The 15046-nt window shown below is 39.0% G+C and overlaps 1 protein-coding gene across 1 annotated transcript in view; it reads left to right on the forward strand.

Moving 5' to 3' along the window:
• nAChRalpha1 (nicotinic acetylcholine receptor alpha1) overlaps window positions 1-14380 on the forward strand; it is an 83407-nt gene extending 69027 nt beyond the window's left edge. The window contains exon 7 of the mRNA XM_043431531.1: window positions 2919-14380. Coding sequence (XP_043287466.1) covers window positions 2919-3125 — 207 coding nt within the window. The 3' untranslated portion in view covers window positions 3126-14380. The remainder of the gene's footprint in view (window positions 1-2918) is intronic.
• Window positions 14381-15046: the final 666 nt, after the last annotated feature.

Raw genomic sequence — 15046 nt, forward strand, 5'->3', positions numbered from 1 at the left:
TAAACTCCTCGATATCTCGGCAACGGTACGTCCTAGACAAAATTGCCTCAGGACTTTTCGACGCAGAATTTCACCATTCAACTGTCTCCCATTGTTTTATAGCCATACACACACCCCCACACTCGCAAATGTTTCAAACTTAGATTCTACCTTAATATCGATCCACGCGACCAATTTATGCGAATTATTGGAGGAGTAAGCAGTCGACGACTCTTTGATGCTTACTTGGGGGGCGGTGGGTGGTGGAAATCGTACCACCTGTTAACTCGACCCATCTGCTATGTATAGCAAACACTTGTCTATACAGTTCTATCGCTCCGGGCGTATCTTGAGCTTCGTTTCATCGGATTTTCAATGAATAACTTATGTGCTTGAACTACCCGAAAAAAATCTTGTGCTTCGGGGTTAATTTGTCGTCTTAAAATTAAAAGCCTTCGGCTGGTAAATTTAGCAAGCAGTGGAAGATGTAATTTGTCTAAAAATCTTCATTATCAACTGTGAAATTGTAAAAAAACAAGTGGAAACTATGAGTTTTGCATAAAACGGAGTTTTATCTTCTTATTCGTTGGAGAGAAGAAAGAAAAAAAAATGCTAAAAGTGTAATTTCAGCTCAGTAGGAAGGGGCTATCTTAAGTTCTCAATTAGGGTGAAATCCACGTGTAAAAATTGAGTCGAATCCGTGCTCGGTGTTGCGGCAAAGTCCCATGGGAAACTCGTTTTCCATCCCGGAGTAAAGAGATTTCTCGGAGAAATGTAAATGCGAGAATACTTTTTCGATTTCGTGCTTGTAGATGAGAAAGAAGACGGAGAAGAAAAAGTGGAAGAATCGACGAGGCGAGCTCTCGGGTAAACGAGTTCGCGAAAGCATTACTTTTCTCTCCAGGGGGCGTGCACCGAAAGACACACTGAACCACACAATACCGTCAAGTTTTCTGATAAACCCCTGTCACTCGAATACTTGCATACAAAACATCTCGGATCTTCCAGAACTTTTTCCTTTTAATTCCGGCACAGATTTCATTAAGATTATATTTGCATCCTCATTTCCCTCATGGCATATTAAATTGACATTCGAACGTCGAATTTACGAATTTCTCATTCGAAAATCCTCAAAAACAAGTCCCCCTCGAATCGACCGTCCGATTCGATTCAGCTCAAAGGATTTAGCCTCCTCGAGACAAAAAAAACTCTCAAAATTCTGCTTCGATGAGCGCCCGTATACAAAAATACCAAAAACCGCGTCACTTTACTGACCCTTTCGATCGGCAAGCCCGTCCAAACAACCTTGAATACGAGGACCTACTGCACAGGGGAAGATCACGAGGATCGTTAAGGCGGTAGGACGCCGAAGGATTCTTGCTCGAGTACAACGAGTTTAGAGAATCGTTGTTAAATGCAAATGGCAAGGATTCCGAGGGATTTGTCAGTTGTAAGTTAGGCCAGGTTGCCTCGAGGTGGGGCAGGGGAAGAGGAAGGTTGGTATTATAGGCTGGGAAAGATTGTCGGAGGAAGTGTTACGTATTGGACGTTGACTGATGTTGGTTTAAGGATGTATGTAAGATCAATTCCGCAGTACATCTATATATTTTTTAAGGTTATGTCTTATGTTAAAATGTCAATGGCGAATCATTTCTGTTTGCATTTTATAATTTTTAATAAAAAAAAAAAAAACTATGTCGTTTTGAATCATAATTTACGATTTTTAATAAAATTAATATCCAATTTGATGTGAACTGTGTTCACAAATCTCCACAACGACATGGGAAACAGTGGGTTTTTTTTTGCGTGAAAAAATCGATATAACTTTGAAGTTTCTAAAAATTTTTTTTTTTTGCCGTGCGTTGACAACGATTCATACACTTTTTTATCATTTTAGTTCGATTTAGTCAACTTCCGGTACAAATGAGACGGACTTAAATGCGGCTTTAATTCTTAAATATATTTCTTTTTAACCATCGGCTAAGTACCTTTTTCTCTTCGTCAATCGATGCAGCGTGATCAACTCTATTAAATAATATTTCAAATTCATGAAAAATTTGACACGTCGATATTTTTGACATACATCCTTAACCGAGCGAGTGTTCCGGGTGGTGAGGTTGGTTAGGGAAATAAATAATATCGAGGGGAAACGCACTGCGGCAGAGGAAGGGTTGGGTCTCTTGCCAACTGGAGCTTTGCGAAGGCGACTGTGAGGGTGGTTTGTCTCCGTAGGAGTGTGTCTGGCGTTCTGGCAAATCCCGGGAAGACTCTCTGGCCCCTCTCTCCTCGGCCAATTCCTCTATCTTTTCGCTCCCATCCTCGGAGCTCCTGAGAAGCGTCGCGGACGAGTTTTGCCAGGATCTGATAACCCCTTTGGCTCGATGGTCCAGCCACATCCACGAGCCACTCCCGACTCCTTCGAAATCAGCGAGAAAATCCCGGGAGTTCCGGACTCCTGAGTCGACAGCCAGAAGTCGGCGCGCAGCCTGCTGCTCTTCCATTCACCTGATAACGGGGAGTGCTTTCACATTTCAAATGGTACCACGAAGTAGAACAGAACTCCGATAAGGAGACCTTACCGCATACCTCAAAGCTCATAATTCGACTTATCCTTACTCAGCTGGGTTACTCTTCGGTTGCTCGATCCAAAGATCCGGCGGTTGTCCTTTGGCCTTTATCCCGGTCCCTTGACCTGCTGGTAGTGAAATTTTAGCGTTGTTTCTTCCGACTGAGGCAGGAAGCGTTTGGGCCAGTCGCGGGGGGGGTTCCTTTGAGCGGTCGGTGAATGGATTTGCTTGTAATCTGTGAGAAGTGAGGTTGCTTGGGACGCGCGGCTCTCCCCGGGACCTGGGGGAACGTTGCTCAGTTCCTGGGGAGAAAGTGGGAAAAAGTGATGTTCGAATGATGAAAAAGGTATCGAATTAATTGTGTGTTCGCAGGTGGAGGAGGATTGGAAGTACGTCGCGATGGTGCTGGACAGGATATTCCTGTGTGTATTCACGCTGGCGTGTGTCGTCGGGACGGGTATGATAATACTGCAAGCACCGAGTCTGTACGACGACACGAAGCCGATAGACATCGTTTACAGTAAGATTGCCCAGAAGAAGATGATGCTGATGAACATGGGTCCGGAGGAGGACGAATAGTCGACGATGTCGCGCGGCTCGAGGACCGCGTTATTATCATTATCGTCAGTGGCAGCAGCAACGGGAGCGACCTTGAGGTGTGTAACGATAGTTAAGGTCGTCGGAAGGTCGTTGTTGTCAGGTCGAAGCTTCTCCGGGCGTCCGAGGTCGTCGAAGCTCTCGCGAGTACGGAGGCAGGTTCGAGGTCAGATCGGATCCCGTCCTCCAAGGTCAACGGCTTCTTCCCGGTCTCCTCACCGTCGTCGACGGCGCAGAGGTCGAAGAAGACGGAAGAGGCGACGGAGGCGGAGGAGATGGCGTCATTTTCAGCTCGTTTCAAGCTCGCCCTCGACAAATAATCACTCGACAGACAAAGCGAAGCGATTTCTCGACTTCTCGATAATTTGCCTTACGGCGGAAGCCCTCACCGAGGTCTCAAGCCTCCGATCTTCGTCAGGGCCTCGATGAGTCCACACTTTTTTTTTTATGTATTTTCTCGTCGTCGCGCGACGAGGCGAGAAACGCTTAAAATCCTCTCGCCCCCCGGCTCCTCGAGGCGAGCCTCGATTCAGCCTCGCCCGAGAAACTCCGGGCGAGTCGAGACCTCCTTGAGGCTATACAAATTCGCAACATTCAAACAAATACTAAATCGCCGTGGACCGCGCGAGTCCGGAGACCCGCGTTACGAGCGATCCTCGTATCAACGAAGAATTACGAGTCGAAAATAATGAAGAATGAGCGAAAGAAAAAAAGTGGTGCGCAAGAGTCCGTGGATGAAAAAAGCGAGAAAAAAATTGAAAAAAAAAATTGAAAAAAAATAATAAAAACTAGAGACGAGGTTAAAAGTGCCAAATATGCCAAAATATGCGTGCCGTATTTTTGTAAAACCCAGGTTTCATACGTAAGGCTAGAGTCGCGCGGCGAAATTACGTCGAGAGCTAACAAAAAAAAAACAAAAAAAAAAACAAAAACAAAAACAAAAAAAAAACAAAAACACAAACACACAAAAATAAGGGAGAAAATGGCGAACGAACTACGAAAGGGCATGGGACGAGGTGAGACGAGCGAGAGGAAAAAATAACACGCGCGATGAAAGAAAAAGAAAAAGGGAAAATAAAAAATAAATAAATTTAATGAAAAAGAAAAACCAACAACATTAATTAATTAATTAATTAATAAGTATACAAAACATTAGCCGAACTGCCGATTTTATAAGATGACGTTCGAAGATTCAAAAAATATAAAAAAAAAAAAACAAAAACAAAAACAAAAAAAACAAAACATAATGAGGGAAAAAAGGAAGAAAATATGCAAAAAATGAAAATAAAAAAAAATAAATAAATGAATAAAAATAAACGAAGCGAGACATTACATCAATCATATAACCACTTTGCCACTGCGAGATGTTACGTAATATTGTATACATATTATTAAAGAAAAGAATGAAAGAAACAATGAAAAACTTACACAAACACGCTCGCACACATACTCTCCACTGAGGCGAAACGAACGTGGGATCGTAAAAGCACTTGGAAATGTACGATTTGACACGTACAAGGCTCGGAAATGAATCGGGAATCGACGCACTTTAAAACGTAGTTGAGGAGGGTCAAGGGGTCAGACGAAATGACGAGGTGAAAATCAAAAGAAAAACTATCGAGATTAGATATGACTTGGGAATCGTATCGTTGACGATATTTGTTGCGATTCATTGAAAAAATGTTGAAAAAGTGAGAGAGGCGTTTGAATTTTTGAGAAATTAATAACGAATTGATCGAGTGAAAGAGAGCGAGCGAGAGATACAAAAATAGCATACATCGCTTTAAACTGCCAATATTCAGAGTGGCCTCTATCCAACGTAGAAATTTGACGAAAGATATAAAAATGAAAAGTTTTTCTCGAGTAGGAAGGGTGGATCGAAAGTAAAATGCGATTACGATATGATTTTGGACGTTTTATTTTCACGCTATTAGCCCCAAGGTCAAACAATTGTTATTCGGGTCAAGCCCAGTTGAAAAAGCCATTGGAGGTCATGGTTGTTGAAGGAAAAAAGGATGAGAGAAAAGGCTCGTTAGTTTTGAGGCTAGAGGCCACCGGAGGTCAATCGGTGTGTGTGTGTGTGTGTGTGTGTTGAAGCGAAAGTCACGAATCGTTGCCAAGTGGTCAAGCTTCGTCATCGTTATGCCGACGTGCTAATTTGTCGTTTAAATCACCCGAGCCTCCGGGGCGAATCCTCGAATGACGAGAAGCGCCATTTTTTTTCTGAAGCTCTCAAAGCTCCAGCCGATGACGCAAGCTCACCGAGATTTTTCACCTTATTTTTTGCTATTTCGCCTCTCAACGGAAACGCGGCTTTAATAATAATTTGAAAAAAAAAAAAAAAAAAAAAAAAAAAAAAAAAAAACGATCATTAACGAGGAATTTTGGGAATTGGAAAGCCCAAAAAGCCGCGAGCCCGAGCGATCTCAAGAGCGACCTTGAAAAAGGGTCTCGATCGTCCTCACCAGAATCTGACTTCGTTTCGCCCGGCATTTCAAACGAGAAACCTTCACCAAATAGAAGCAACCTTTTTTTCTTCATTTTTTTTCAACCATTCGATCTTTGCTCACCTAACCATAACGCCCGACGATAATGAAATTAGAAAATTCTAATAGAACGTTGAAATAATCGACGATTGCGACGACACGCTCGAAAATGAGGGAAACCATTTTTTGACACGAGTCCAAGAAAGGACTGGCCCTAAAGGGCCCATCGAAAATGAACCCACAATCCCAAACCTCGTTTTTTCACTACTCCCCCCCCCCACCCCACCCCCCTCCAAGAAACCCCCAACCAAACTCAAACCACCCTCGCAATCTCTTTACCTACAAATACAAAACGACCCAGCCCCTCGGTACAGTATAAAATGAATAATCAATTGGTTTGCTCACGTAAAAATAAATGATGTAACGTTTAAATTGCATATATACACATATTGATATATCTATATGTATATATACATATTGCATGTATATTTCAAGTATATATGTATATATATAGATGTACGAGGATAAATAAATGATAAAACAAACGATACAATTGTTATTGGCGCGAGAGGAAAGAAGAGAAAAGCATTGAGGAGAGTAGAAGAACGAAAAAAAGTTGATCCAGTAGTAGAAATGGCTTGAATTTTGGCTTCGTTGATAATATTCAATGGTGAAGGGGTATGGAAACATTTTTTCTGGCTTCATTGTCCGGGGATAATGACACTTTAATTAAAAACGTGCATAAACTTCGTGAGTGCGATGGTGTGAGTGAGTGGATTACCAGGTTTTTCGAGCGTGACAATGAATGAGCAGGGGGTGGTCGAATCCCAGTTTTTTTTTTTTTTTTTTTTAAATTTTATTTGATGTCCTTTCGACACAGTTGAAAAACGAAGGATTTCACGATGCGAAAAGACTCGAAGGATTTTCAACAGTTGATAAAAGAACTGCTGCAATCGAGCATTATAAATTTCTGATGAGTTTTAACATTTTTGGGTTTGTTTGGAGTGTAAAAGCTGCGAAATTTCATCGATGATTAGAGGAAAATCGAGGGGATTTAAAATCGAGGTTTTTCGCGACGAGAGGCCAGGCCGCGTGAGCTTCGACTGGATCAACTGTTCGAAGCAGGGTTGCGAATAACGAATCATTTGTATATTGCAACATTTACAACCCCGTTTCGAATGACACGTTTGAAACAAGATTTCTTAAGGACTCGCTACACTCGAGGGTTCATCATTCCATTTGAAAAACGAAGCCTTCCAGGCCTCGAAGACTCTTCGAACCGGAGAATCACGATCGTCTCAGAAGCCGGTCCAACGAAAACGAGGAATATTTCATCCCCGAAAGCAGCCTCCCTTCGGCTTGCAGCCCCGCCAAGAAATAGCACCCTTGAAAAATTCAGTCTCGGCGCCACGTAAGCTCGGGCGAGGAAACGACAACAAACGAATAATATTTCTTTAAATAATCTCACGTTATTTCATTGATTATTTTCTTATTTATCGAGTCTCGCGACGCCAAAAATATAAAAACCCGTCTTCCCATAATCGATTAACGAGCATCGTTGCGCCACGAAATCATTTACGGTCGAGTGAATCGTGAGTGGCGTGGACAAAATTAATTATATATATATAAATATATATATATATATATACACACACACGTAAAACAAAATACGCATCCGTACGTATAAAATAATGTATTGAACGCATACGTACCATCAAAAAAGAAAAAAACAACATTGCGGTTATGTAAAATCGTTCGATAAGCTGTTAAGTCATTGAATATTAATGATAATTCATGAATTCATGAATAATTATAACGATAAGGATTAAAAAAACAATAAAAATAGACACGAATAAAAATGAATAAGGGGAAAAACACAATAGTCGTAAAAATATGAATTTAGAATAACGACTTTAGGTTTTAATGGTCGTCGTATCTCGGGATTAATCGCGATAATCGTTATCATATTTGTGGTAATAAATCCTCGCAGATTTGAAACTCGGACATGACAATCCCAAACGCTCAATAATTATTAAATTAATGAATGAATGAAGTATATTTGTATATCCATATATAAATGTATGCATGCATCGCGATATGTATGTACGTTTGTATATGCATATATACGAACGTTCGTGTAAATATAATAATAGCTCGTTGTAACGGATGGTGGTCAGAAAGCTCAAACTCGGAGGTGGAGCACGTGAAGTAATATTGCGAGGGTCCTAAGCTCGAAAAAGCAGCCGCCGAGACTGTTTCTCAAATAGTGAAAAAAAAAAAACGTATGAAATTTAGGGAACGAAAGCGTTGGAACATTGGAAGTTTTTCAGTCTGTCTTTTCCTTCGGAATAATTTGGCTCTTTTCACAACGGGTCGATGCCACGATGCGGGGGGTTGACAAGAATACGTCGTCGTATACCTTTGCTCGAAAGCCTAACCGTCCATTTGTAAAAAAATGAATTAAAAAAGTTTAAAAAAAAAATAAAAAAAAAACAAGAAACAAAGAAAGGAATGAACCACCGAAATATATCAAGATTTTAAGGTGAAACAACAGCTCGAGGGGAACAATGCACAGGACTCAGCCAGCGGGATAAATCATTATCCACGCCCTTAAAAGTACTACCCCCTTTTTTAATCCTAAAGAGTCAACCCTTCGGACTACTCACCCTGTCGAGGATCCTTCGTTTCGCTACTTTCGATCCGGTCGGCACGAGGAACGCAGTAAAAGTTTTTTTTGATTTTTCATCAACTCAATAACTGGTTAATATTAATTTCTAGTAATATTTTTCTTATGATTATTGAAAGTTTCTAATTTTTTTGTTCACTCATTATTTGTCAGGGAACGATTTTGAAGGCTTTTTTGAGCGCTGTCAACTCGTCCAATTGTCTCGAATACTGTCGTTGAATGAATTGCTCGGACTCCAGCCTTTGATCGGCGAGACGAAACCTGAGACGATCGTGACTCGAGATAACGAGGAGAAGAGAAGATAGGAAGGGCGGCGAGGATCTTCGGAAAATTTAGTGAAAATTCTAGCCTAAAGAATAAATAAAAGGAAATAAAGAAACGTAAAACAAGAAACTATCGCATGTCTTCCTGGGTAATAGCCTACGTCATAAGACTTTTTTTGGCACTTGAACTTTTCAAGCGAATCAGCCCCTCTCGGGGGCTGAGATGAAAAAAATGTGAATTAAGTCGAGATTAAGGAGAGGAAGGAAAGGAAAAAAAATCATCCCTACGCGTACGAGACACATTTCTCAAATTATTTTCAAACAAAGTTCCATTCGAACTCTCATCCTTTATCATTTATTCTCGTTTTGAAAAATATTCGTCAGCGAAGGTGGTAAAAAAAAATGTGGTTTAATCGATGGAAAAATGTTGTCGAAGCTGCGATGTTTTTGGTCGAACGAACCGAGGCAAATAGGGACAAATCAATGATGAAATAATAATTATTATAATCGTAACGTTATTAACGTATATTGGAGTAAGGATTAGATAAAGGGGGTTGGAGAAACGCGATTTAACATTTAACGAGGAATCCACGATTATTATTAGTACGAGACATTACGAAACAAACGGATATTGTTAATATAACATAATGGCGTCTATTATTAATTTATATAAAACTGATAGTATTGTTAAGACAATCAGACTCTTATATATTGCTCCGGCCACATCGAGGGTCACCCCCATTACCGAAAACGCAAACCTCCCCCTCCGCCATCCCTCGGCCCTTCGAGTCCCTTTATTGGCTCGTGTCTTCCAGGAATGTTAATTGCTCGGTCCACCCTGCCACTTCGGAGGCGGAATTCGTTCGATTTCCTCCGATTTTTAAGTGTTCACTTTCACCGTCTGATCGGGAGATTTTCCAAAAAATTTCCATTTTTTTCTTTCATTCATTTGGTTGAAGTGATTATTTTTATTATTCTTGCGGATCGAGTCGATCGACGTTTTCCTGAGAAATTGGAAATGCCGCTGAGAAATACGCCGCCGAGACCGACGCGAGTGAAGCTGTGCATGGTGAAAATCATTCGAGAGTTTTTAGTCACGATTTATCGCGATTAATAAAATGAAGGAAATAAATAAAGTTGCACCCGCACGACACACGCTCATGGAACACTTGACACACACACACACAGACACAGACACAGACACTCACGCAATTGCGCGACCACAAGCGAATCGAGATCCACGGAGTGGAATAAATAATTAAATAAATAACTAAACCAATAATTAAATAAATAAATAAATAAATAATAAAACGAATAAATTGATAACGAAAAGAAGAGAAAGAAAAGGATTTAAATAAAATAAGATTAAACAATGTAACTTTAAAGAATAAAAAGGAAAAAAATGGGGAAGAAGAAGAAACCAAAACCATCGTAGAAGTCCTGCGAGCCTCGGGACATTTTTGTACGCCTTATTTTCTACAATATCTCAAGATCGCTATCGAGGACTCGCGATATCACTCGTTCATGTAACACTGCTTGAAGTAAAACGTTAAAAAAAAGAAACGAAAACAAAAACGAAGAGAGAAACAAACGAAAAAACTACGAAAGCCAAGATTAAATGAATCTAAAGGTAGAGCGAAGGGGGAGCTAAGAGTCGCGTAACGTGACGCGATAAGAGGGAGAGAAAGGATCTCGAAGGGGAAACGGAAAGAAAAACAATGAAGCAAAAAAGGCGCCGGAATAAATGCGGAACGAAAATAAACTAATTTCACCCCTTTTTGTACTCGTTCTTCTGGAGGAGAAAAAGGGAGCAGAGCGAATAAACCATGCACACATACGCACACACACACACACACACACACACACACACACACACAGAGAGGCACACACGAATTTGTGACGTGGGAATAAAAATATATCGAGAGTGAGGTCGAGGAAAAAGTTAGTGAGAGGTTAATTATCGAAACAAGAATCGTTTAATGATTCAAAGAAAAGAAGAAAAAAAATGCGTAAAATAATGGACACGAGAGAAAAGCAGACGCGTACACGGACACTGAAACATTTTGTTATCCTGTAAATTTAGGGAATTTCGTCGACGTCGTGATCAGAGAGGAGTAATGATATCGAAGAATTAAAAAAAAACTTTTTAAAACGAGAAACTCACACACGGGCACACAGAAACACACACGCACGTACACAGGAGAAGCGAAAAAACATCTAACAGTTAAATGTTTATGATAAAATTACGGGTAATTAAGAAAATTCTAGATTTTTTCTAACTAATCGATCGTAAAAATTGAAATAAAAGAGATAAGAAAAAAAGACGAAAAAAAAAAGAAAACTAATGAATAAATAAACACATGGCGGACTTGTGCCAATCCTCTAGATTTACGACCTAAACGGATGCTGAACCGACGGTATGTGGTGGGGGGAGGAAAAGGAGACGGAAATAAAAAACGGAAGAGCGTTGAAATCATTGAAAATAAAGGAGAAGACGAGTTAAGAGATAAATAAATAAACGAATAAATTTTAACAAAATATTAAACAACAAAACGACGTCAACACGATAAAGGGACAAAAAAATGTAAGTGAAAAACAAAAAATTAAAAAAAAAAAAACAAAAACAAAAGAAATAAGAATAAAAAATATAAAAAATTACACGATGCGAGAATAAATGAAACCATGAATTAAAACAATGAGAAATGCTGTTATCCTATTAAGTCGGCTTGGATATATTTGATTATATACGTAAGTATTTAAAATGTGAGTGATCGTGACGAATAAATGATTATTTATCATCATTATGATTATAATTATGATTATTAATATTATTAAAAAGGTGTGAGTGTCGATTTGCGAATGGTTAAATAAAGAAAGAGTGAATAAAAAAGTATTTGCAGGTGTGCAGGATCCGTGTATTCGCCATGTGGAGAATGGAATTAATGGGGGGAGGGGTGAAGCAAAAAGAAAAACCACAATTAGACCGAGAAAAAATGTTTTTATTACGCAAATATTCGTTGTCTGATAAAAAAAAAAAAAGAAGGAAGAACGATTAAATAAGTTTTTTCGTATTTTGAGGAAATTATTAAAATGGAAAACACGATTTTTCAGTCGATCGTCATAGTTTTTAATGGAAATGATATAAAAACATTTTTCTCGGTGCAGTGATGATCAATTCGTTATTCATCGAATTTAAATGAAATTTTTATTTTTCCCTATGTTTTTGTTTCGACGCATTATTCGTTGCGCCGTGCCAAGAGGCTGCTGCTTGTAATATATCCAAAACTATTGATCGAAAAAATGACTAATCTTCGATACTGTTATGTAAAGAAAATGAAAAAAAGGAAAAAGAAATGAATAATCACAGTTATATGGCTCGGGAAATCCACCCTTGTTGGCACATCGAAAAGTAATTATTAATTTTTCCATTAGGATCGAGTTTTAGGAAAGTGAGAGAGAGAGAGAGAGAGGTGAAGTGTTCTCGATGAAAAATCACACGAGCATATGAGAATTTGTTTAACATTTGTATTCGCCAAATAAAGCGGCAGAAGTACGACTCGCTGAGAATGAATTTGGCTGGGATTCAATCATTTTCAAATGAAACCTCGAATGTAGAGTTGAATTTTACTTTCGAAAACTCAATCATTCGAATGATTTTCATTACGATATTTCCTCGTTGTATAAAACAAAAAAAAAAAAGAAACATTGAAAAAAGCGACATTTACTACGATATAAGTGCTAGAAATAAAAGAAAAAAAAAGGAGAAAAAGTTTTAGATGCAATCGTCGATCCAATTGATTCACACCGAATTATGTTGAATTAAAGGATATTTTTTGCTCAAGCTGTGTGTAATTGACGTTTGTAAAATTCGTTGATTCGTTATAATCGGCAACGTTTGAATTTCGCCAGGATTATTAATAAAAACAAAGAAACAAAAAAACGCGCGAAGAAATAAAGTAAATACGATCAAGAGAGCTGGGCTCGTCGTGGATCATCTTACTAACAATAAACAACAGCGAAAAACGTTGACTTTTGTGTAATCTCGTCAACGAATTTAAAAACAAAAGAAGAAGAAGAAGAAAACAAAAAACAAACATTATAAAAGAGAATTAAAAGAATCGTTAACAATCACAAGTGACGAAATAAAATGATGAAAAACAATTGAGTGAATTTAAGGAGAGGCCACGAGAGATATAAATATGTAAATACGTGAGAGAAAGAGGGAGAGAATGTGTGAAAAGCGAATCGTGAGTGATGAAAGATTGATGAATAAATAAACAAACAAAGAGAGTTAAAAACAAAAAGAAAGAAAGAAACGAAAGATCGAAGACGATTTGGCATCGCTGTATGGAATTAATCCACAACTATTTATTACCACGATTGGAATTATTATTCATTATTATTATTATTATTATTATTCATTATTATCGTCATTGTAACAGCATATATTTATCATTGTTATTTACTGTCATCGAGAGCGAAAAATAAGCAAGAAAAACACAATCGACGATTTCAAGTGAGAAATATGAACAAACGAACAATCGTCCAATCGATAATCGTTATCGATTGGAGCCATTGAACTATATTATCGAATCGAAATGCTCGAGCTTGGAGAAGAATGCTATTTAAGAATGATATTTCGAGTGTGAAAGAGAGAGAAAAAAAATTGTTTTAAATAAACAACGAATAATCGAGAATACGAAAAAAATGATAAAAAAAAAAAAAAAAAGAAACGCTATAAAAAAAAGTAAACACACTGGAACAAAAGACGTTTTTAACGACGTTCTGATTCTCACTGCTGTCTAATACATGACTGAACTATCGATCCGTTCATCCGCCTGTCTGTCTGTGCGTCTTAACTGTCCATCTTGTCTGTCCGCCTGTCTCTGTCTGTCTATCTGCCTGCGTTTGCCTATCATAGTTAAGAATTGTGTGCGAGAAATTAATGGTTTCTATGGTGAAAAACGAAGTATTATTTTTTTAGTTTTTTTTTAGTTTTTTTTTTTTTTTCATTTTCGATGCTATGACGAAGTTTTAGAATTTCCAAAAGTGTGTCACCTCGCTCCGAAGCATTAATCGCGCATCGAGTTATCGTCGATAGAAACAAAGTTTATTTCGGGATTATCGGATGAAAAATATGTTTTTTTTTTTTTCTTTCTCATTTTTATATTTGACTCGACCAAGAGGGTAGATTGTTGGGATTCGTACGGATCGAAGCAAAAAGGGCACTCGCAGAGACAACAATGGAGGGAGCTGGACAAAGAACGATTGAGGAATATTGTTTGGTCGTAAGCATTATTTATCTTCTCCTTCGTTATTTTATTTATTCCATTCGTGTGTATGGTGTTTATGAAAGGAAGACAAGAATAATGGAGTGCGAGAAAAGGAGAGAGGAGAGAGAGAGAGGGGCGAGGAGTTGAGAGAGAAATAAGGAGGCACGTGAGTGATGCTGCTATGTGTAAAGTATTAATGATTACCTAATTAAACGCCATTACTCTAAAACATTATGTATGGATAAACTAAACTAACCTATTTATAAGCTACGTCTACACTAACATCAAAAACGAACAACACTTGCGCTCACACTTCTCCAAACAAGCATGTTTACATTAAAAAAACTCACTTGAGAAATTTCCACATACACGCACACACGCACACACACACAAACACACATATGAGGATACAGAGAGAGAGAGAGAGAGAGAAGGAGACACACGAAACACGAAAATCTCACACAATCACACACTCAATGCGACTATCCATCGTATGTAAAACGATTAAATAAACGAGTGGTTAAAATTATTGTTTAACAAAATAATAAAAAAATTATTGAAGAAAAAAGGGATGCGATGGGAGGAATAAATTTTGGGGTTGGAATGGCTTTGAGGGGGGGGTCAGGGGGCAGCAAACTGGAGTCAGGGGTCGGTGAGCATGAAAGCTTTTTTCGCACACACCCTTTTCCCACGAGTGCAGAAAACAATGTGTGAGAATTTGAGATAAAAATGGGGGTGAAAAATTTGTTTAAAAGCTCCTGGAGTTAGGGGCTGCAGGAATGAATTTGTGGGGGTGGGAAGGGCCGAGCTGGGCTCGGCGACTTTCGCAGGCTTGATATCCTCCCCGGCCGCCAGGGGTGGACCTTTAAATTCTTCCGTTGTTTTTTTCACGTTTTGGTCGTTTTAGAAAAAAGTAAGAACGAATGGGGTGGAACGATCGAGAGCATGCATTTGCTTTCAGCTTTTTTTCTCCTCCTTTCTCAATGTCTTTATTTGATTCTTCCTGGTCTCCTCCACCACCCCCGAAAACCCCTCGAGAACGCCACCGAGTTCGCTGAAGAACGGGAAAAAAGGACAGAGGAAAGGCAAAAATCTTCGTGTGTCTGACTACTCGCAGCCGGAACTACTAGTTTTTCCATCATCCACTATCGCACGCTCCGGACTCGAAGAATTCTCGAGGAAAGTTTGCTCGGCA

This window comes from Venturia canescens, chromosome 11, assembly GCF_019457755.1.
Source record: "Venturia canescens isolate UGA chromosome 11, ASM1945775v1, whole genome shotgun sequence".
In the NCBI taxonomy this organism is placed as follows: Eukaryota; Metazoa; Arthropoda; class Insecta; order Hymenoptera; family Ichneumonidae; genus Venturia; species Venturia canescens.